This window comes from Dama dama, chromosome 12 (assembly GCF_033118175.1).
Source record: "Dama dama isolate Ldn47 chromosome 12, ASM3311817v1, whole genome shotgun sequence".
NCBI lineage: Eukaryota > Metazoa > Chordata > Mammalia > Artiodactyla > Cervidae > Dama > Dama dama.
The window spans coordinates 64,044,790-64,068,331 of record NC_083692.1 but is presented as its reverse complement, the minus strand read 5'-3'; the positions used below and the strand labels follow the sequence as shown (position 1 = coordinate 64,068,331).

The 23,542-nt window shown below is 37.3% G+C and overlaps 2 protein-coding genes and 1 non-coding gene across 5 annotated transcripts in view; 1 reads left to right on the top strand and 2 right to left on the bottom strand.

Annotated features, from left to right (window-relative positions):
• SNAP23 (synaptosome associated protein 23) overlaps positions 1 to 15,153 on the top strand; it is a 37,735-nt gene extending 22,582 nt beyond the window's left edge. For both annotated transcript variants that reach the window (XM_061157470.1, XM_061157469.1), the window contains 7 exons: positions 56 to 159; positions 728 to 769; positions 1,190 to 1,238; positions 2,082 to 2,199; positions 11,031 to 11,189; positions 12,174 to 12,318; positions 13,663 to 15,153. In XM_061157470.1, the coding sequence (XP_061013453.1) occupies positions 103 to 159; positions 728 to 769; positions 1,190 to 1,238; positions 2,082 to 2,199; positions 11,031 to 11,189; positions 12,174 to 12,318; positions 13,663 to 13,728 (636 nt within the window). In that variant the 5' untranslated portion in view covers positions 56 to 102 and the 3' untranslated portion in view covers positions 13,729 to 15,153. The remainder of the gene's footprint in view (positions 1 to 55; positions 160 to 727; positions 770 to 1,189; positions 1,239 to 2,081; positions 2,200 to 11,030; positions 11,190 to 12,173; positions 12,319 to 13,662) is intronic.
• On the bottom strand, positions 3,226 to 3,297 carry TRNAC-GCA (transfer RNA cysteine (anticodon GCA)). The gene has a single exon. It is a non-coding gene; the product is annotated as a tRNA-Cys (tRNA).
• Positions 15,154 to 18,123: 2,970 nt separating the features above from the next.
• Positions 18,124 to 23,520, bottom strand: LRRC57 (leucine rich repeat containing 57). Of its 2 annotated transcripts, none has more exons than XM_061157465.1 (6): positions 23,411 to 23,520; positions 23,066 to 23,171; positions 22,822 to 22,960; positions 21,888 to 22,156; positions 19,486 to 19,671; positions 18,124 to 19,045 (listed from the first exon to the last, which is right to left on the bottom strand). In XM_061157465.1, exons 1-6 carry the CDS (start codon positions 23,518 to 23,520, stop codon positions 19,004 to 19,006), a joined length of 852 nt encoding a protein of 283 aa, XP_061013448.1. In that variant the 3' UTR covers positions 18,124 to 19,003. The 2 variants fall into 2 exon arrangements, with proteins under 2 accessions (XP_061013448.1, XP_061013450.1); XM_061157467.1 differs by having other exon boundaries at positions 23,267 to 23,472.
• Between the last annotated feature and the right edge of the window lie 22 nt (positions 23,521 to 23,542).

Below are 23,542 nucleotides of genomic sequence, written 5' to 3'. Positions count from 1 at the left end.
AAGCATCCTAAATTCCACAGTCTTTGCAAACGAGCTTGTTTTCTTATTCTTACAGAATATCCACATTTCAGTTTCTGCACCTTTCAAGAATTTTAATTCACCATGGATAATCTGTCAGCAGAAGAAATGCAGCTGAGGGCTAACCAGGTTACTGATGAGGTAAAGGTTTTACTTGGAATAAGTCATTCATTCTCTTTGTTTTCACAGTGGAAGCATGGCGGGACCTTCTTAGAAGACCATTCTGGCCTCTCCCTAGTCTGTTTATATTATATAAAGAATGCATTTGCCCTTGAGTGCCATAACTACTAGCCTCTTATTTTGCCAACTCATCCAAAAACTAAATAAGTGCAAACAATTGTATGATTTGTTTTTAAATAGTCATTACTGAATAGTGACTTAGAACAAAGATAGATATGAAGAATTCTGGATGTTTAATTTTAACAGAATTTTCTAATATCTGTGTAATATCCCTGGATTTCTGCTGACATTACATTTTTATAAATCCCATTAACTATACTCTTTCAAATTTTCTCTTAAGCATCTGGTAGAAAGAAAATAACTAAAATTATATTAGTAAACTTTATTTTTTGTTTTAAAGAAAGGAGGAGTAGATGGGCTAGCAATCTTTAAAAATAAAGTAGCATCATGAATATGGCCTGTGATCAGATTTGGGGGGTGGGGTGTGCTAAATATTTTAGAATGCTAAAACTCTTTTTTTTTTTCCTAGTCTCTGGAAAGTACAAGGAGAATCCTGGGTTTAGCCATTGAGGTAAGAATGTGTTTAATCATCAAGTTAAGTATAGAAACTGTATAGAAGGAATTTTGATAACACAGACTAGAATTACTGTTGAGTTAGAATGATATTGTATCAATAAGCTTTATTATTTGAAATCAGCAATTGCTGAAATTGTCAAACCATGCACTAATGGGCCTTTTTGGCTTTTCTAATTGATAGTATTGGAATATAATAGGGAAAACAATTCACCATGAGTTTGTGACTTAATTATTGCGGGGTGGGGGGGAGGGCGTTAATATGTTAGGGCATGTTGGTTTGGGGAGGTTAGTTTTCTTCTAATCCTCTGAGAACTTAAGTTTCTAGTGTTTCTGCCTTGCTGTTTTCCAGACTTTGTAGATTTTGTTTCTGTTGGTTTGGTTTAGTTGTGTTATCAGCTTTTTTCCCTTCTTTTAGTCGCAGGATGCAGGAATCAAGACTATCACTATTCTGGATGAGCAAGGGGGTGAGTTGCAGTCATTGGCAGGAACTCTTTTTTTTCCCTTTATTTTTTATTAGTTGGAAGCTAATTACTTTATAATATTGTAGTGGTTTTTGCCATACATTGACATGAATCAGCCTTGGATTTACATGTGTTCTCCATCCTGAACCCCCTAGCAGGAACTCTTGATTTGATTTAGAATGCCAAAAAGCCTTTTCAAATCAGCCACATTTAAAATTTATTAAGCCTTTGGGAGTACCTTTCCTTTGTAAGATAAGAGTGATATTTTGCTTCTTTTCTTCTGATTTAATTTATATCATGTTTTGTTGCCTATTTGGGGTGGGGGTCACAATATCCCATTGTCCACCAAGTATTTATTTATTAGGTAGCGGGGCTTATTGTGTGCACTGGTCATTTGTGTCCTGGACATTATGATATTCTTTCATCATTTTCAGAAATCAAGTTACATCCTTGTGGAATTGGAAACATTGCATTTGATTTGGCCCTGAGCAATCTGGTCTAGTTTTTATTCATCTTAGGACATTCTTTAGGTTTTGAGCCTATTCAGTAATAGAAATGCTAGGAATCTGGTCTAGTGAGGCCTAAACCAATCTTCACATGCTCCTATTATACAAATTTCTTTAGAACAAATCTTTCCAGTCAGAGGCCAGATACCCTAGGATCAGTATGTGAAAGACTTTTAAATTCTGGGCAGCATGTAATGCCATCTGGCCCTGATACAGTCACTGTGATGAATTGTTGGTGGATTCAGGGTTAAAGTTTGCTCTTCCATTATACTAATAATAGCACTTTCTGATTGGCAGCATGAATGTAACATAAAATTTAACTTCCACAACTTATTCTTAGAACAACTAAAACGCATAGAAGAAGGCATGGACCAAATAAACAAAGACATGAGAGAAGCAGAGAAGACTTTAACAGAACTCAACAAGTGCTGTGGCCTTTGTGTATGCCCGTGCAGTAGGTGAGTTGGTAAATCCAAATCTTTTTCAAATAAATCTAAAGTGAGAGTATTACCCTCAGAACCCCCCCTCTCAGCCCCCAGTAAGTGTTGCGGGGCCTAAATAAGAAACTTGGTTAGATCAACTTAATCTCTTTCTCCTTCAGGCAGATTGAACTTTTTATATAAATGGGTACACTAGCTGAAAACCGTCACTTAAATTTGATCAATCTTTTGATCAAGTCCCAATTCCATTTTTAAATAATACATGAAAAGTTTAGGAAATATCCATCTGGATAATACATAGCAGGATGAAATTAGTGTGTTCTCCTTTCAAATAAGGAGAATTACTAAAACATGTATTCTGTGGTAGGCACATGAGGGATGGCCAAGGAAATAAAGGACTTGGATCCTGGCATCAAAGGACTTACCATGTGGTTGGATAAATGAGACAGAATAGCAGAAAGTAGAAGCTATAGAAATCTAGTGCTAGATCTGTGATATCAATGGAGGCTAAGGGTACAGAACTACTAAAAGTTATTTTGGAGTTCATCTTAAGAGGACAGAGTGGACTTGAGTTGGGCTCTGAATGATTAGAAAGATCTGGATGGGTCCGGCAGAAGTGGGAAGACATTTCCTGTGGAAGATTTAATGTAAATAAAGACTACAGAGGAGCTTGACTCAACTGTACTACATGATTCACATGGAGAAGAAGTGGAAAAGAAGACATAAGTAGGCAGTAAAGGAAGTTGAATGCCAGCCTAAGGGGTTGATTGATTGGAGTGGAGGATATAACTGCACACCAGGAGACCAATTAGGAACATTTTGTAAACTAGGCCTGTGAGCTATAACCTTATTATTAAGATTAGAGAGATAAGTGTCAGTCAGATTCTCTTTAAATCAACTGAAAGAAAGAAAGAAAAGTGAAGTCTCTCAGTCATGTCCAACTCTTTATGACTACATGGACTGTAGCCTACCAGGCTCCCCTGTCCATGGAATTTTCCAGGCAAGAATACTGGAGTGGGTTGCCATTTCCTTCTCCAGGGGAATCTTCCTGACCTGGGATCGAACCCGGGTCTCCTGCATTGCAGGCAGACGCTTTACCATCTGAGCCACCAGGGAAGCCAACTGATTATGTGTCAAATGTGAAGAAAGCGAAGTCGCTCAGTCGTGTCCGACTCTTTGCAACCCCATGGACTGTAGCCTATCAGGTTCCTCCATCCATGGAATTTTCCAGGCAAGAGTGCTGGAGTGGATTGCCATTTCCTTCTCCAGGGGATCTAAGGAAACGTCAAAAGAAGACTGAAGATTTGAAGCCTCTAATAAACTAGGAAATGAGAAGTCTTCAAATATTTGTGTATAATGTATGAGATAATACTTGACAAAAAAAGATTTCATCTTTTTAGTGACTTTATTATTAATATTTCAATTCTCTCCTTAATCTTGAGTAAAACAACCTCCATGTGTTGACAAATAACATGCGTATTCAGACAAAGATGAGAAGTCATCCATCAACTTTGAACTTCACCTTTGGCCGAAATGACATCATCTGAGGATTAAATGACTTATCTGTTCTGCTGAGCATATTCACTTTTAAAACAGCTTTGTAACTATCCAGTTGTCTCAGCCGCTGTGATATAGCAAGACCAAGATACAAAGGTTTACAGACTCAGCATTTTTTACTCCTCTAAAGGAGTTAGGAATGGAGGAGCTTTTGTTCTGTTGTACTTTCAGTTAAGTGTTTTCATGTGACAATATTCTTTGTGCTATTTCTACCTAAGAAAACCTAGTTAAATGATTTATTAGTCAGCTTTAGTGTTTGGGCATAAGAAGCCAAGAAAGACAAGTCTGTTGACCTGTTTATTTAGACCTTGGTTGACTCTCCAAAAGTGTATATTTTAATAGCAATCACCTGTGAGTCAGGGTTTACCATATTAAGCAAACAAGTTAGAAACACACAGACTTTTTGATCTAAACTCTTAGCTATGTTTTCACACTCACTTGTGCTTTTCTTCTATGTTCTGTGTACCCTCTTGGAAGAGGTCAGGGGAAAAAATTAGTGCATGAACTTCCTTGAGATAAGTATTAGAGAAAAGCAAAGAAGAGGAAGTTCTCTGCAGAACCTAGAGCAAATTATCTCTGAATGAATCCTGAGATGGTGTAATATCATAGAAGGTGGGAAATGGAGCTATAGAAGTATTATTTTTATTTTTCTTTGTGTACCCAGCCAAACATGGGCAGGATTTTCTTGGACCATAGGTAGAGTATGCTCTTAAAGTAGTCCGTCCTCAGTTGTTCCTTGAAGAGAAGAGAATAGTATTTCAATTTAAAGACTGATTTTAATTGCCTTCCTTTCACCCATTTCTCCTTTATACCATTGAGCCCTTGCCCTCTATGGTATCTCTTCTGTTTTCACTCCTGCCAGGGGCGTGATCTTTCTAAGCTTATCTGCTAATCTGTGTTTCAGTTAGACTTATCATATAAATAGCCATAACATGAGCTTCTCAAAGGCAGAGACAGCATCTTGGTTTTCTGTATAAAGCTAGTACTAATTATGGTACTAGTAATAACAGCTCAGGTCCATAATCTCTCATCTGCCATTTAGAAATCTAAAAATTTTTGAAAGCCAAAGGTTTGTTTTTAATTAGGCTTCAAGATGTAACCTGAACTGAAGCTGTTTAATAATCTATCCCACTCAGTGTAATGTTAATCTGTTTCACTGCAGAAATATTGATATATGTGATTATGTGGTACTGCTCAGGATGTCTCACATCCAAAGATTTGGATGAGAGTTGTGAGCCTATATATTAATTTAGGTTCTTACTATCCTGAACACTTGAAATGTAATCCTTACAGTAACCTTAATATGAGATAGTTTCTCTTACTATCACCATTTTGCATATGGGGAAACAGAGGCACCAGAATGCTACGCTAGCAAGTGGAAGAGCTGAGATTAAAAAACAGGCGGAGCCCTAGTTTTTAACTGTATGATGATACGTTGCTTGACTGGCAAGAAAAGAATGAAACCTTTTGTTGCTGCTATTGTTAGATGTATTGCTATCTAGAAAATGTCTGCAGTAGATTTGTTTTTTGAGATTTCTTTTGTTCACTGGTATTCATTGAAGACATGTCAACAGATCTTTTTTTAATAAAACATGGAAATAGCTTCACTTAACAGAACTCTGTATTATAAGAGAAGGAAATTTCAATTTTAGCTCATTCTTTTTAAAGGACTACTAGAATTTGAAAACAGACTACCAGGATTAAACTTTAAAACTGTGAATAAATGCCATTCTCTTAGCTTGCTACTATTTGAATCCTAAAAGCAAAAAGCACAGATCCTTATTAAAAATGTTATGTGTTTGTCAATAACTTGTTTTTTTGTTTTGGCCTCGCCTTGTGGCTTGCAGAATCTTAGTTCCCTGAGCAGGGATTGAACTGTGGTTCCTAGCAGTGAAAGCGCTGAGTCTCCTGGACCACTGGGGAATTCCCTTTGTCAGTAACTGATAAGTCGAAATTCTAATTAACAAGAGTTTAAAAAGAGGCAGGTTTAAAATGGGAAGTCTCAGAATTGTAAACTGCCTAATGTCCCAGTTTAACCATGGTCAGACAAAGTAGTCTTTTGTCTTAACTTGCCTCTCTGCATTCTGTGCTTATATTGCCAAATATAATGGCACATAGTTTCAAGACAGGTTGGTATTTCTGGGCAACCTTAATAGAGAAGTTAAAAGTTGGTACTACAGGTTTTATACTATTGAATCTTAAGTCATATTACGGTATATAGATTCAGCTCTGATTAGTTAAAATAAATATTGAATTACTGTATTTTAGTCAACGTATGAGTGATTCCTTCATCCTACTCACTGGAGATACAAAGTATTGAATATTTTGCCTTCTTTTCATGTTGATTCTCATAATTTTAGGACAGAACATCATTGTTCAGACATTCTTAGGAAAAATGAAGTATACACTGGTTTAAATAGTTTTCTTATTTTTCTTTTTATCTAGATTCTCAGATGTTGGTTGTTTCTATGAAATCAGGCAGGAATTTAAATGCATTATGTTTTGAAAACTCTAAACCTGCTTCTGTTCTGTTTGATTGGCATTCACTACTTTCTGCATTTCATTCTCTCACTTAATCTCTTCCTTTCTAATCTGCTTACTAAAAATGAAGATTTAACAGCAGAAGCTGAGCTCAGTAACTGATCAAAGGGAACTGTAAGATGCAGTCTTGTGGCGCAGTTTGGGCTGTTAACCTGCTGTCTAAAGGTGATGCTTCAGGTGACTTTTCTGTGCATGTGCATGGATTTTGTGAATGGTGGAGACTCTAAAAGCTGTGCTGTGGTGTGTAATGTAAAGTGAATTTGTTCTTGATGAGTGCTGTTTGCCAGAAGATTGGATTGACAAGAAGATCTTAATTTATAATAACATCCTTTGACTAATGGTTCTGATACTAAGTTTTTGCTAAAAAACATTTAAGATTATAAAACTAAAAACACCCTTAAAATTTCCAAAGAAGTTTTAAATAGGTTGATCTTTATAGAGAATTGCTGCATTCTAGTTCTGATCAAAGGTAAGGAGATTCAGTCTAAATACATGGACTGTGATTTCAGCTTCCTATCTTGTGTTAGGTTTTCCTAGTCTTTTCTGGCTCCAGAATCAAGATTTCTCCAGTTAAATATTGCTTCTAATGATTTTGGATTCCCCATGATTTAGGCCACTACCAAACTGAGGAATTAATTGCCAATGTAAGTCATCTTAAATGCCATTCGGAACAAGGGGGGTATAAATTTAAGATGTTACCATATCTAGTATCTCCTTTTAAAAATAAAAGTTTGCCTTCTTTATATGTTATCACCTGTTCCATAACACCTTTTATGCCATATGTTAGCTTGCTGTGGTTTCGTATTAAATTAATGCAGAGCTAACCGATCTTAACTTTTTATGAAAGATAACCCTCTAGTTAGCCTACTGTTTATTATAATATTTGACTCCTTAATTTTGGATCTTTATGGGAACTTTGAAGACCATAGTTAAATGTTAGAAAATTGTTTTATTTCTACCCTTTGTTTCTTGCTCTTCTTTTTCTCTTTTCTTGTAACCTGATCACTCCCCACACATGCACACCCTTGTAATTGTTATAATTGGTATTTTTAAAAAATATTTGTTTATTTGGCTGCATCAGGTCTTAGTTGCAGCCCATGGGGTCTTTGTTGAGTCATGTGAGATCTTTCATTGTGGCACATGGAGTCTCTTGCAGGCATCGTGGGCTTCAGTAGTTGCTGCCCACAAGCTTAGTTGCTCCAAGGCATGTGGGATTCCATGTCCTCTGCATTGCAAATCAGATTCTTAACCACTGGACCACCAGGGAAGTCCCACAACTGATACTTGTTTGATCCCTTTTCTCTTTGGTATGAAAGAATTATAGCTAACACTGGGCTTTCTTTTTACTGTTTTTGTTAGTACTAATGTTGACAAAGCTCAAAAAAGAAATTATTAAAGTTATTGTGTTCAGATTTGTAGCAGCTTCATAAATTAAAGGATATTTCAAATTCTTATTTTAATCATGCTCTTTTTGAATGTGATATTTATCTGAAAAAATATGGTATTTAAAGATTATTAATTGGGCTTCCCTGGTAGCTCAGACAGTAAAGAATCTGCCTGCAATGCAGGAGACCTAGGTTTGATCCCTGGGTCAGGAAGATCTCCTGGAAAAGGAAATGGCAACCCACTCCAGTATTCTTGCTTGGAGAATTCCATGGACAGAAGCGCCTGACAGGTTACAGTCCATGAGGTTGCAAAGAGTTGGACATAACTGAGTGAGTAACACAACAAAGATTATTAAAGTCTTCAAAACTGATAGTCGAGGTAAATCTAACTTTCTAGATGAGAGTTCTTAATTACATTAAAATCTACCCCAAATTTGCTTAAGCATTTTATTATGAAATCTAATTTTTTCCCAGAGGGGCTGTTAATTTTGTTATGCAGAAGAGTTTTGTTGCAAATCAGAATGGTTTCTTTCTTTCTGTAGACCAGAAACAACCCTGGCCCCATTGTCTTTTTATGTAGCTATATTCCAACTATTTTCAGCTGCTTGTAGATCTCAAAGCTCAGGAATGGTAATGGGTGAGAAAAATAAACACGCCAGTTGGTAATTTGTGCACTTAAAGCCGTGAACTTTTTAACTAAGGATCAGATTGAGGTTGAAATGAAAGAACAAAAATATTTGTCTAATGCTTACAGAATAACTTTACATCATTTATCAACAGCTTTGTGAATTAATAAATATTGTTATCTTATTTTTATATATAAGAAAAAGATGCTCAGAGATGGAAATTTGCATGAGACTCTGTAGCTACTGAATGACAGGTCTGGGATTAGAATTCAAGTCAATTTACTATAAATCTTGTGGCTTAGAAAAATCCTGGTGTATACATTTGTTTCCTCCAGATTAATTCCTTAGTGTTCCAATACCTAGAAATGCTAAGGTAGACTACCAGAGTAATTTAAAATATTCCTTCTGCAACAGATTGGAAGTCTCTTAGTGTTTCTCTTCCCTGGTTGGAAGTGACCTATTGAATTTAAATAAAACCATAGTGACAATAGAAGATTCCTAGGCTCCACTCCATACAAATTGAAATAGAATCTTCAGAGTGTAGCCTATTTACCTGTGTTTTCAAAATCATCCAGTTCACTTTGGTGCTCAGTCAAGTTTGGGAAATAGTACCTTTTAAGGCACTTGAGACCCTTTGAAGGAAGGCAAATTAATTAAATCATTATTGTTTTTATTAGATACACAGCTGCCTGACAATGCCCTCAAAAACAGGTATCTTTTAGGGTTTTACAACTCAGTGGGAGAAGCTCCGTGGTAACAGCATGTGGCAGGATCTTAAGCAAGCCTTATTACCTGGAGTACAGGTGCTGAAAAAGGATGATGATATGCCGTCAACAACATATAAAGATCACTGCTTTGTAAACATGCAGAACATGTCATAAATGCATAAAGAAAGCAGTATAGCTTTTTTCCCAACCTGTTTGAAAATGAATATGAAAATTCAATTGAAGTCAGCTTTTTGCACCTTTTCCCTTTGATATTTGAAGAACATCTTCAAAGATCCAGTCCTCTTAAGGAGGAAGAGTTTGATAACCAGTCTGATTTTGTTTTAAATTATGCTTTTATTGAACCTCATTCACAATATCATATTAAAACAATGTTTGTACTTTATGCCCCTTATATCTAATTGAAGGAAGAATTCTCAGAAGTTGAAGGAATTTCAAATGTCATTTTTTTAAGGTTGAGGAGGTTGGAACTCATGTATGTCCCTTGTTAGACCAAGAGCCCACAAATCCTGTCCCAGTCCAGTGCCTATATGCGAAGACTCTGCGAAGCACAGTGTCTTATTATTTAGCGACAGTTTGAATTCCAGCCCTCATTATTTAACCTGTTTTACAATCTGATATCCTAGTAAGAGTCCCACTTATGTTATTTCTATTAATATTTCTGGTTAACTTTCTGATAAATTTATATCCTGTTTATTTTGCTAAGTTACTATTATGCTGCTTTAGAATTTTGCCTGAGAATTTTGGATAACATGTATCTTGTTAACAGAGAATACATGTAAATGGGTTTTCTACTGAACAGAAATTATATATAAATATTCGTTCAAATAATGTGTATCCCCCCTTGTTCCAGGAAGGATTTAACATGGCTTATTAATAACCAAATAGATTGATTAATTAAACATATAGTACCCTTTCTTTAGCACTGATGATTCAGGTCTAAGATCCAGTTCTTGGTTTGCCAAAACTGAATCCTCACATGATCCTAATAAGGAAGGACCCTCTACTTTCCTAAAATCTCTCCTTTGCTTTTGCAATTTCAAAACTTCATTAATGTATCGTGGAATCAATCAGAAACCAACATATCCATATACTACTAGAAAAGAAGAAACTAAAATTGTGTGAGTGGAAACTTTACCTAGCCAAGTAATCAGTAAAAAAAAAGTTTTGTGTTTTTTGTAATAGCTACTTTAAAGTCATTTTACCAGGTTCCTTTTCTTGCCATTTATACCAGTTTAAGTAGCAAATCCCATGGTAAAATTCTGACTTTGGCTAATTTTTAGTTGTATCAGTTAATCTAAAGCATATACTTTTAAGAGATTTGGATCTAGGATCACTTTTTTTTTTTAAGGTGGATAAGTAAACCCTTAAATGAAAAAGCCCTAAACCAAAGGATACAGTTGTGACTGGTAACAGTGTGGCCAAGTTCCTCATTCATTACTTGTTTAATTTGGAAATAATTCGTGCCTTTCTTCATGATATTTGTTTAAGAAAACTTTTTTTTTAAGAATTTAATGTTAACAGTTCTAAATTTTAAAAATGGGTCAGGTGGAACTACTACAGTTTAAGTAAGTGGGCAGCTGAGGTCTAAGTACTGCCCATTCTCTCTCTCTCATCCCTCATTAACCTCTGAGATGCTTCTAAGAAACCCTTAAGGCATCCCAGAACACCTTTCCTAATTTTTTTCTAGTGTCCTTTAACCTTTTTTCTGGAGTGTGTCAGAGGCTAGGGCAACCTGAAGAATCAAGTAATTACATTTTGCTAGTTAATAACTGCTCAGTGAAGAGTTGGTAAAAAGTAGTTTAACCTTCAAAAATTTATTTTTAATGTGGGCGGGTTTACACAGTTCATCTTTTCTCTACGCTAGATTGTGATGGAGCATGGTATAGATAATCTAGATCTAGCTGTATGTAGCTTTTATGCTAAGGGTGCTACGGCATCCCCAAGGTAACAAGCACTTATGATGACATTTCTCCCTCTCCTTTTTGGTGTTTCTACACTCCTGACTCATATAGGACAAAGAACTTTGAGTCTAGTAAAGCCTATAAGACAACATGGGGTGATGGTGGAGCCAGCTCTGCTAGCAACATAGTATCTAAGCAGCCAGGCCGGGTGACAAATGGTCAGCCTCAACAAGCCACTGTAGGAGCAGCCAGCGGGGGATACATTAAACGGTATGCCAGCTCTTCCCAATATTTTTACCCTTTTCCTAAATGAATGTCTTTCTCTGGAGGTTGGGTGTATTTAGCCATGAACAGTAACTTATCAATTAGAAACAGCATTTATTCTTTTTGGGGGGGGGGGATAGTTGGTTTTTTCATGGTTTTTTTTTTGGCTGCAAAGCATGTGGGATCTTAGTTCCCCAACCAGGGATTGAACCTGGGCCCCCTGCAGTGGAACCACTGAGCTCTAACCACTGCACCACCAGGGAATTCCCTTTTTCCATTTTAAAATTTGCCTTCTGACAAAATGGTGACTGGGATTGTTGACCTTAAATGATGGATTAACTTTTCTTTATAGAGTACTTTCCAAATTACTCAAATAGTCATGTTTTATTTCTGTAAATAAGATGTGCTTTAAAATGTGTCATTTAGAGTAGGAGTTGGCCAGATCCCTGTAAGGATATCTGTAAAGGGTCAGATAGTAAATATTTCAGATTTTACAGGCCATAGAATCTGAATCATAACTACTCAATTCTCTTGTAGGGTAGAATCAGGCAATGGGCCACATTTGACTTTGGGCCAGAATTTTGCAACCCTATTTTTAGAGCAGTGGTTCTTTAGACTTAAGTGTGTATCAGAATCACCTGGGAGGTTTAGTGAAACAGACTGCTGGGGTCCCTTCAGGAGATCTGGAGTAGTCTTAAGAATTGGCATATTTTCATGTCTAACAAGTTCCCAGATTATGCTGGGAATTGCACTTTGAAAAACCTCTAAAGTTGTTTCTTCATCTTCTCTTAAATGGCTTTAAGACATTGTTCTCTCTTGAATCAGCCTTTCCATTTTCACTATAGAATATTTCACAAGAATGGTAAGCTGTGTCTGTTTGTGTCTAACAGTTGCTGACGTCAATTTGCTTATTTTTACAAAAACTAAATCCAGACTCAGTCCATGTGTAATTCACCCAAAAGTACTGAATTAAGTGTCTTTTTGTAATAGTATAACAAATGATGCCAGGGAAGATGAAATGGAAGAGAACCTGACTCAAGTGGGCGATATCCTAGGAAACCTAAAAAACATGGCTCTGGACATGGGCAATGAGATTGAAGCTCAGAACCGACAAATAGAACGGATCACAGAAAAGGTAAGAGCTTCTTACTGCCACAGGAAAATATATGTACCTTTGTGCCAAATGACATGCAGTACAGTGTTCAGTAATAGACATCTTGTACTGTGTACTCTCAGGGAGAACAACAGGGATAAGATTCTGTCCTCACAGGCCTTACAGTTTTGATGAGTTTCTAACATGTTGAAAAACAACAGTCAGGTCCTCCTATCTCTTACTTAGTTGGTCCATTTTATTTTATGTTAAATTTTTTATTTTGCCTGAGCTAAGTAGTTCTGTTGATATACAGCAAATAAAATAACTTTATTGTTGGTTCATTTTGAAACCAAGACCTTGGGATCAACTGGATTTAAAATTCATGAAAATTAAATTTATTAAAAATAATAACAAAATTTCACCCGTGAAACTCAAAATCTCTTCTAACCTGTGAGCTGTCAGGGTTTTTTGTTTGCTGTCTTTCCCCTGAATGAGCAGGTTAGCTTTTGGAATTTTATTGTATTAGCTAAATTAGTAAAATTCCTGAAATTAGTAAATTCCTGAATCCTCATCTCATGAGTCAGTAGGTAACAATCAGTTCTGCGGAATGGTTCTTGTAGGGTGGACACGCAAAAACAAGAGAGAGTCCTGTGAACAGCAAAAAAAGTGTGGTTGCTATTTTTTACTTCATATGATCTAAAAGATGCTGAAATTAAACCATGTTCAGTGTTTGGTAGTATCACAACTAAAAGCCATTCTTGTTACTTCACTAAAATCTCAGTATACTTTAAAGATTGGGGTTTCTCTGTTGAAGAATTTATGATGGATTTCACTCGGGCAAAGAGTGGTTCATCAGATATTTTCAATGCTGTTATGTGGGTGTAGGCTACATAGTTCCCATCATTTTCATTTACAGATAGATGTGGATGGCAGTCCATCTGTTCCAGAGATCTTGGGGTAAATTATTTCAGTCTCTGGGTTAGATCTAGGGTAACTCCAGATGAGATTTCTATGGTTCGGCTCAGGGGACTCCCACAGGATCCAGACCTATAGCAGAGAAGAGCATTCTTATATTTTCATTGCATCTAAATGCAGTTGACTAGAAGATGCATCCTAGTTTCAGACATGTTAAACTGAAAAAAGAAGTTACAGAACTCAGGAAATATTAACAAGTTCTTCTGTTATATCTTTGTCGTGTTTATACACCCACGTTTTTTCAAATGCATTTGATATTGTCACTTCTTGCCCAAAATGAGTTTTGTAATGTGACTTTGACTATTTCTTGAATTTTCTCAGTATATCAGTTACTCTCAGCATATGAAATTTAATGCTTATTAGAGCAACTTACCTTGTCAAGTAATGCTGGTATCTTTTTCTTTTTTCCAGGCTGACACCAACAAAGATCGTATTGACAATGCCAATGCCAGAGCAAAGAAACTCATTGACAGCTAAAGCTACTGCTGTACTTCTTTATCATTTATTTACTTCCCTAGCTCCTCCTTCAAAGTCATCACCTTTCCAGAATTTGAAATTTTGGTTCCACACTCTTCTAATCAGGAGATGTGGAAGAAGATCTAGGAGTAACTGTCCCCCAATTTTTTTAATTTTCTCGTTTTCCCTTGAGGGTATTCTTAGTCTTCCTTCTAGCATTTTCTTTCTCAGTCCATACACTTAGGTTGATTTTCATACATCATTTATAGTGTTATTTTTTCATCCTCTCCATTTACTTTAGCAGGTTCTTCTGCTTTCAAAATTTGGAAGTGTTGCCAAAGACAGCCATGTGAAAGGAAGCGGGAGGCAGTGGGGGCAAGCACAGGGGGTGAGGCAAGAGATAAGAGGTTGTTACCTCAGTAAAACCTACAGACCCTAAAGCCAAAAGTGGCGTAACCACAGTGAATATCTGGTAGGGTTTAATTTTTATTTTAAGTTGCATTTATTGCCAGTTTAGGCAGTGCTTGGTTTTGGAGCCTGGGTACACAATGTTTTTGTTATGCATCACAACTTTGCAACCTCTGCTTCCAAAAAAAGAACAGAATGAGCTTTTTTAAAGCATAATTTCTGAACTCTTGGTGATTCACCTATGTACATAGATTCTATGATCCATTTCATATTGCACATATAGGAACACATGGTATAAATGAGTAGCTTTATTTTCATATTATTAATAGTATCATGGTCCCATTACAGGCCTATTAACCTCATAAGTTTGTCATTAGTCTTTGAGGAAAAAATATGTAAATATGAATGTATAACATGAGAATTTCTCTCCACAGCAGGGCTTAAAATTTTTTGGAAAAGTTTGACAAAGTGTATCACGTGAATTCAGATTTACCTCAATGCCAAGAATTATGTTTAGATAGGAAAAAAAACTTATTTTGATCTCAGGTAGAAAATAGTTAGATTGCTTTGAGTTTTATGTAGCTTTAAACTTTTTTAAAATTAGAATTTATTCTGTTTAACTAAAAATGATTTAGAAGATTATGCCTTTGGTTTACTTATTGATGATTGCACTATCATTCTCTTTTGTGCTCCACTTCCAGAATCACATTTGTTTATAAGTGTTAGAATCTTACCGGTATTTGTCACCTTTATTTAAAAACCAGCTTCTGCACACTTCAAGGCTATTAATGTCGATTGGTTTGACAAATAACTACTGTTTGATCCTTACAATTAAATTTTGTAACTAATGGATTGTGTTTTCAAATAGGTAATATGCTTCTGTGACTGCTTTGGGGGGATGGGAAGCAGTAATTTTGTCAGCTCTAATTTGACAAACTGGATAAAGCAAAGGTCCATAAATCAAATGGCACTGCAATAAAGAGCTGACTTTAGCCCCCTTCCCAGCTTACTGGAAATATAGGACTTTCGCATCTGTGATTTGTCATGAAGTTCATTTTAATCATTACTAGTCTTTTATTCATTTGATCTTATACACAACCAACTGAAAGTGTTTGTGGGTGAATACCACAGCCTACTTCCTGGAGGAGATAGTTAACATGGGAAACTTTCAAAGGCTGAAAGGAAAATATTTAAAGCAAGATTTTAATTAGGCCTTCAGAAATGCCACATGCTGAAAGGAATAGTTTGGGAAGTAGTACTAAATGTGTAAAGCAAGAAGGTATAAAACACTAGTCTGTTCTTTACATAAATGCCCTTCCTAAAAGCATTAAAAAAAATTTTTTTAATGCTATTACGGCCAAAGGAAATTGTTCTGAAGATACCAATATGCTGTTCCAACAGTATATAATTGGTTAGAAGTGTGAGCTAAGGCACCAGATTGTCTGGATTTATGCTGTAGCTCTGCCACTTCCTGGCTGAGTGACTGTAAAACCATTTCTTTGCCTCGGTCTCCTTGTGTGTAAGGAGGGATTAATGATTTCTACCTCATAGCATTGCTGGGAGGACTCAACGTGTAATGCATGTGAAGCACTTAGAGCAGTGCCCAGCCAGTGTAAGAGCTTATTTCATTAGACTGCTGATAGCTGCCGTTCTGTCTACAGTGGAGCTCTTTTTGGGTCAAGGACCTCTTTGTGAATTTGGTGAAGGATAACACAGCCTCTCTCTCCAGAGAAATAGACACACAAGCATACACATGTGAATCAGGAATAAATGGGTCTTGAAAGCCCATCCATGGATCCAAGATGACATACTTTTCCAAAGCTTCTGCTACTGAGAAGAAAGGAATGAGAACCTAGAAATTAGGCTCATAATACACTAGGAATAGAAGCTGTTGACCTAAAGTTTTCTCCTGTAATATTGTCTGGAAACTTGTTCCTGTTGCTTTTGAAAGGTAGTAACTGAGATGGTTAGCACAGGCTCTGGAGTCTGACCATCTGGGTTTGAGTTTTGGTTCATTTACTAGTTTTGTGACCTTGAGCATAAAACTGACCCATAATGAAGGAGTTAAACAGTATCCTCCAGTGAACTTAATTTTTTGTTTAATGGTTAGCTCCCTCTTCAGATTTCTAGTCTTCTAATGACAATGATCTTTATCCTCTATAGTTGTGCCTGTTTTTTTTTCTTCCTTCACCCTTTTAATTCATTCTTCGTTACCACATTTCAACTTTAGATCTTTTTCATGTCATGTATGGATTATCAATCTCCACATAATTTTAACTTCTGCCTCCCAGACATCTGGTACTCAACTGCACTCAGAATTAGTTTCATTAAATGCTATTCTTTAGCATTTAAAGAGAGTAACCTAACTGTCTTACTAAAATTCTCAGTTATTTCAGTTACATTTCTAATCATATTTATAGTTCTCAGATTGATAATCAAGTTCCTTATTCTTATTTGTTTTTCATTCTAACGTTTGCAGCAAGCCTTCTGTTTCTGTTTTTCACTTGAAATAAAAAGCATCATTCACTGAGTCCTTACTCTGTCAACAGACACTATGCTAAATGCTTTTATGTATCTTTTCACCAAGTCCTTATAACACACCTGAGAGGTAGGAGGTATTTCCCATATTACAAATAAGAGTAAATTGCTCAAATTCATAAAGCATGTAAATAATGGACTTTGGATTCAAAGCAGGATCTTTCTGACTCTGAGGCTCATGTTCTTACTCAATGTACTATACTGACTTCTAACCGAGCTCTAAAAAACTTGGGTGACTTAGAACTGGTGGCCACTAGAATCTCAGCCTCCAGACCATAAATCAGCCTACTTTATTAACTTATATTTAAGTCTAAATACTTGTGTACTATATCTTTGGGCATATTACATTTAGTCCTTGCCCTCAAGTAGCCCAGTCTAGCAAGAGACAGATGAATATAGAATCTGAGAAGTGCTACCATAACAGATGGAGCAGTTAATTCGGCTTAGACTTCTAAGGAGGGGGCTTAGACATAGAGAAGGAACATGTTAGTAAGAGAGGGAATTCCTGACTGAGCAAACAAGTAAAGACAAAGGAGAGAGACATTGCACTGTGGGTTTAATGAGAATAACCTGGTAAGACTGGGCAGGCAAATGAAAGCGAAGAGAGAATATCGAAATAAAGCTGGGTCCAGGTTGTGAAAGCAGTCATAAGGGGACCCCATTGATAATTAAATGTCTGGAGACATTTAGGTTGTTTAATTTATACATTCTGATTTATTAGATAAGTACTGATAAAATATTTAGAGAAATGTTCAGTAGATCAGTAAGATTAAGCATTAAAGTTTATAAAAAACAAAAATTAATGATGATAAACTGGCATCCCCATACCTCCCCTAGTTGAGAAACAGAGAATGACATGGGAAAAAGAGAACCCCTAGACCAGATTTAAGGTCACAGAGACTTTCCTCATAGAAACACTAGGTTCTTGCGCTCTCTCGACTTAATGGTTAAACTAGGTTTATAAAATGAGAACTAACAATACATGGTAAATAACAGCCCCTTGGCTAAGACAAAACTTCAGAAAATAGTGGAAGCTTTCTAAATGTTCTAAATTTTAGAACATTTATAATGTTCTAAATGTTTCTAAATTTCTAAATGTCAGTAGCAGTCTGAAATTATTTACTTTTATACCTTTAGTTTCTCTTAATAAGCATGGTTCCAGTACCACAAAAATATTTATCAGTCACATGAAAGCATTTCAGTACTCTTGCAACCTGAACAAGAAGATGAAATATTTCTGCCTAATCAGTTTACTTTTTTGCTTTTAATTTTTGGCTGCACTGTGTGGCATGTGGGTTCTTAGTTCCCTGATCAGTATCGAACCCGTGCTTCCTGCAGTGGAAGCATGGGGTCTTTAACCATTGGACTCCCAGGAAAGTCCTATTAATTAGTTATTTTCAAAAGGCCATTTACAGGTTAAAGTTCCCCTGTCTTCTCCCTTTAAAGGATTAACCTTTCTTCCAGCCATAGTTATTAAAAATATCTTTATTTAGCATATTCTCTTATTCAGAGAATAAATTTGATAAACATAAGTTGTAAAATATTGTAGCAGTAGTTTTTTTGATAGTTAATTTGATTATTAATAGTTATAAATACAAAAAGATTACCAGAAATAAGACATTGTTCCTAATAAAACTTCAGGAAAAACTTGATTATTAAAACCCTTGTATCTTACAAGTTTTGCATATAGAGTTTTAGCTCTTCTCAATAAGGCACCTGCAATAGTTAAAAAAAAAATTGCTACTGCAGCCTTGCGGAACACCTCTTAGTGTTGTGTTGTTTCTCTGGCAAAGTACAGTGTTAATCAAGAGTCATATATTTACATACATCCTAAATTCCAAGAATAAATACTTGGAGGGACTGGAATAAAATCATAAATCCTCAGATTAACCATAGTGGCCTCTCACGAATTACCTGAATTTCATAAAAACATGAAGTGTCAACACAGAGGTGGAATGGCAACTGATTTTATGAAAGCTCACACATTGAAACACATGAAATTTCAAGCTGTTGTGTGGAGCTATTCTGGTACCAGGCAGCATCCCCTCTGTATACATAGCAACTAGTTACTGTGTTTCCTAAAGCCAAAGTAGTGATGGTTTTGAAAATCAACATTGTCCTTTGCCCTATCCGTGACTCAAAATGGAGGACACTTCCTGTCTCTTGGTTCCTTTTAGCTTATTTAAGATGAGCCCTGGAAAGGAAAACGATCACTGCGTGAAATGTGACCTCCTGGAGTATCATCTTCTTACAGCAGATACCCTTGACAACAACAGGAGCCTTTCAGTCAGCCAGATTGCAACAGGTTCCAAGTCAGTATACTCTATAGTTCCCATGCTCCTGGAGGACATCATGCAAATTTCTTCTTGGTGGCTGTGAACCTCTCCATGTACTAAAAATCATGAAAGAATTATGTGTTAGTATGCCTGAGAAGGTAATTAACTTATTGGTTATTTAGGACTTTATGATTCTTTTTCCTTTAGGTTTTTATGGTTCATTTCCTACAAAATCTACTTATTCTAGATGGAGATTTAAGGCACATGGTTTTGTGGAGTTTTTTCCTCCTTATATCCTAGTAGGAAACCTATCAAAAGATAAAGATGCTTTACGATAAGCTGTTTAGAGAAAAAAAAAAAATCATCTTGGCACAATACCATTTGGCTGATTCTCAGAACCCACCTCCATAATGGGAACAAATCCTATTGACATAAACAGGATTATATTGTACATACATCCTGTACATACATGTATCTGTAAACATTCATGTGGGTTACTTCACCTTTCTCTTCTCTGGAACAGGAACTAGAAATGCAGAAGTACAATAATACATACCTTATCATAGCCTTCCAGTTCTCGAAGTTTCTTAATTTCAAAAAGGTTGCCTTCCACAGCAAGAAGACAGATCTGTGAATCACTGAGGATGCTCTGTGGAAGCATACTGAGCTCAAGACAGTTCTCCTCCAGACGAAGAACTTTAAGACGAGGACAAGAAGATATCTTCACTGAGATCTGAGCTATCTGTTGAACAACAGTTTTTTAAAAAGGATAATAAGGAAAAGTACAAGCACTATAGTGATTATTTTTTACTAAATTAAAACAGAAATCTTTACTTGACTATTTGTCCTAGTTCTTTCTTTTACCACCCCCATTTTCTCACTTCCCACTCATTCCAGAAGCCTCTTGTGTTACCCAGCTTCTGTTACTACTCCTCCAGTTTTTTGGGGGAAAAACTTTTGAAGGTCACCAGTGGCTTTTTTTGGAGAAGGAAATGGCAACCCACTCCTGTATTCTTGCCTGGAAAATCCCATAGATGGAAAAGCCTGGTGGGCCCCAGTCCATGGGGTCACAAAGAGTTGGACACGACTGAGTGACTAACACAACACACAAGTGGCTTTTTGGAAACAAAACTCTGATGATAAAAGCACTGTTCATTATATAAAATTTGAGAATCACGAGTTTAAAGAAAACAGCTGCCTGTAATCCATCACTGTAAACATTTTGGTAAATTTACTGACAATCTTTTATATGTACATAGATGCCAACGAGTTTTCTGCCAAAGTCAAGGATTCATTGACCTCATTCCCTGTTGCATTTGACTGTGCTGTCTATTCTTTCCTTGAAACTCCCTCTTATACATACTAAATGCTGTGGGGTTTTTTTTTTTCCCCTGTTTTTTGAATTATTCCTGATTTTTGGCTTCCCTTCTTGTCTCTATGGACATTTTTCAAGCAGCAGTCCCTAGTACTTAATATTTGATTTTTCTAAACTTTCTCCTAGGAAAGTCTGTTCATTCTTAAAGCTATCCCTTCTGTTAAACTATGTATCTACATCCATTTCTGCTCACCTCTATTTCCTCTCCTGTGTCTCTGATTTTCAATAAAATACTTTGGATGCTTCAGCATCTTGCCCATCCCCAAGAGCACCACTCTTCTTTTAGCTCTTGAGTGCAAAACCAAGCAGTTATCTTTGACTTATTCACCTCTTCTGCCCTTTAAATGTGCCAAGTCACCTAGTTATATTTACTCAGTCTAGTAATCATCTCAGACCTTCACTGGGACCTAGTTAAAACTCAAATCCTCAGGCCCTACCCCAGACCTACAAAGTCAGAAACAATGAGTATGAGGGCCCCATGATCTCTTAACCAGCTGTCCAGGTTATTCTAATGCACACTAAAACCTGAGAACCACTGATTAAATTGAGCACAGGAATGTAGAGCAGGTGTTCAACTTGCTTAGCCAATTTTTTCCCCAAATATTCAGAATGTTTTCCCCAAAAGCTCAAGAACATAAAAGAATGACTACTTTAAGGAAAAGATAAGACCAGTCCCCTCAAAGACTGAATTTCATTCTAATGTAAGGTCAATACAAGCTAGAATAGTTTGACCAATAAAACTTAACTGCAATCTTTGGAATGTCCTACATCCCTATGCTGTCCAATATGGTAACCACTAGCCACATATGGTTACTGAGCTATTGAAACATGGCTAGTGCAGCTGAAGAAATGAATTTTTTTTAAGTTTAAATGAATTTTAATGGCCATGGAGCTACTGACTACTGTAATGGACTATGCAGATTGAGAAGCACAGTCTAGAAAACTAAAGATGACCTGGTCTCACTATGATTACTATTTCATCATTTGTGCTTTATTTCTAGATCAGATATTGTTTCTCCAGTCAGGTACATGTTAACCAAAGAGCTTCTGAAGTTAAACAACTTTAAAATACTACAATTAAAGCTATCCAACAAAGAAATGAGTGATCTACAGAAATCTATCACTGATGGTTTTTCAGCAAAAGCAGGATACACTTGACATGTCAAAGACAAGACAAGTGAATGACCCCTGATGTCCCAACTCAGAACTTACTAGTTTAAGCCTCTTTTCCACTCTATCTTCCCGACATAGTTCCTAGATAGTTCTCTGACATAGTTGCTAGATAATCAGAAGTATTTGAGGATTACCTGAAGAACTCAAGTTTCCTGAGACAGGTTTCACTTTGGATATTACCTCCCATTATCTATCCCACCCTCCAAAGAACACCTACACAACAAACGCATCCAGTGTCTCAACCAACTTCATGGTATGTTGGGCTTTGAAATTAGTCCGGTCCATAGAATATATCTCTCTTCTAGCCTCTGATACCCCTCTCCATGAATATAGTGTAGAGAACAATTGGTTATTCAGGAGACTGCAAACCAACATAACACATTGTAGGAAAAAAAACTTAAGCTCTAGACCTGGTTCTGGTTGAGGTTGAGTTCGATGACTTGCAGCTCCCCGACTATGTCAGGTATGCTCCGAATCTGGTTCTTGGAGAGATCCACTACATCCAGGTGCCGTAGGCTACACAGCTGCGGGGGCAGAGCTCTCAGCTGGTTCCCGGAGAGGCTCAGGGTCTTAAGGGCAGATAGTTGCCCAAAAGTAGATGGCAGCTCTCTCAACTGATTGTTGTTTAGGCTTAGTGTCTCCAGCTTCTTCAGATTGCATAACTCGTCAGGAAGAGCAGCTAGCAAAGAAAAATTAAAAAACCTGAATCTGATACAGCTGAAAAACACCTTTAATGAAGTTAAAAAAAAAAAAAAAAAACTATATGGCAGTCTGTTATGCCTCTTGTTAAATATACATAGGCTTTTCACATGTTGACCCATTTTTAAGTATTGCATCTTTACCAACATAGTCTTCAGAAGGTGAGGGTGCCATCAAAATGCAGGAAAACATTATGTGTATAATGGGCTCCTTTTGTGAAGAAGCCACTGCACAGTCCCACAGCAGTTTTGTGGGATTGGAAGGCCCTCTCCTTCCCATACTATCTGCCCTTCCAAATTAGCAGCAAAATTAACTCTGTTTACAGTACACTCCAAAGATAGTCCCTTTCAAGTCCAAATTAACTTCCTATCAATCATTACCCCACCAGAGGAGGCTTATAGATGTAATTATAAGAGACAGAACGCCTCGAGGATTCTGCCGTTCTCCCGCGTCTTGAGTTCCCGGAATCTTGTAAGAAAAAAACAAACAAAAAACCCCACCTTTTTTGTTGTTGTTAGATTCTGATACATTTGCTTGAATACCAGTTTAATAACATTATAATTATACTCCAAACTCTATTCCAAGAGAAAAACCACCCTTCTTAAAGCCGATCACTAGCAAAATTCCCAGGAGCAAAAGCCATACTTAATTTGTTATTGTTCAAGGAGAGGCTCTTCAGCAGAGAGAACTTCCCTATGACCACAGGCGGTAGATTCTCAATCTTGTTGTTGGACAAGTCGATGGTCCTGAGATTGCTTGTCAGCTTCTGCAACTCTGAGGGGAACTGAAGGAAGGGGTTCTCAGACCAGAGAATCTCTTACCTATGAACTTCACCGCCCACCGGCCCTTACCCTTTACACTCCTCGGTCGGATCCCTCCCAGTTCTCACCTCGGTCAGCCCACGGTCTTTAAGTTGAAAGACACCAGTTTTCTGCGCGGTTTCCACATGAGCGCGGAGGGCACTGTTTCCCATCCTAGCGCCAAGGCTCAGGTCCCTGCGGGAAGGAAGCGCAGCTCTCACTGGTCGGTTCTAGCCGGCACCCAGTCACCCCGTCGGCCTCCCGGCTGCGTCTCAATCCCCAGCTGTCACCTCCTGCCGATCCCGGGATCTTAGAGGCCAGCTCAAGAGTGGCAAGAAAGAAAGAGAAGAACACCAGGCCCTGCCGATTTTGCAGCTGATCCGAGGCGAGACGCTGCTAGGAGTTGAGGGAAGATCAGGGACCCCCGAACTCGCCTCCTACGGCTCAGCTCACGGCTGGTTGGGCAGGGGAAGACCCGGGATCCGCGCTCACTGGGATGCGCTGCCCAGGCTTCCGCACGGGCGGAAACGCCCTGTGACGTCATCGAGGCGCGCGGTGCGTTCCAC

Excerpts from the sequence above, each read along its gene's own strand:
- LRRC57 (XM_061157465.1), bottom strand. The coding sequence starts at position 23,520 with ATGACGTCACAGGGCGTTTCCGCCCGTGCGGAAGCCTGGGCAGCGCAT. Across the intron at positions 23,172-23,410 it reads CGTGAGCTGAGCCGTAGGAG|GGACCTGAGCCTTGGCGCTA; the intron begins GCGAGTTCGGGG and ends TCCTTCCCGCAG. Across the intron at positions 19,046-19,485 it reads AACTGGAAGGCTATGATAAG|TACATGGAGAGGTTCACAGC; the intron begins GTATGTATTATT and ends CATGATTTTTAG.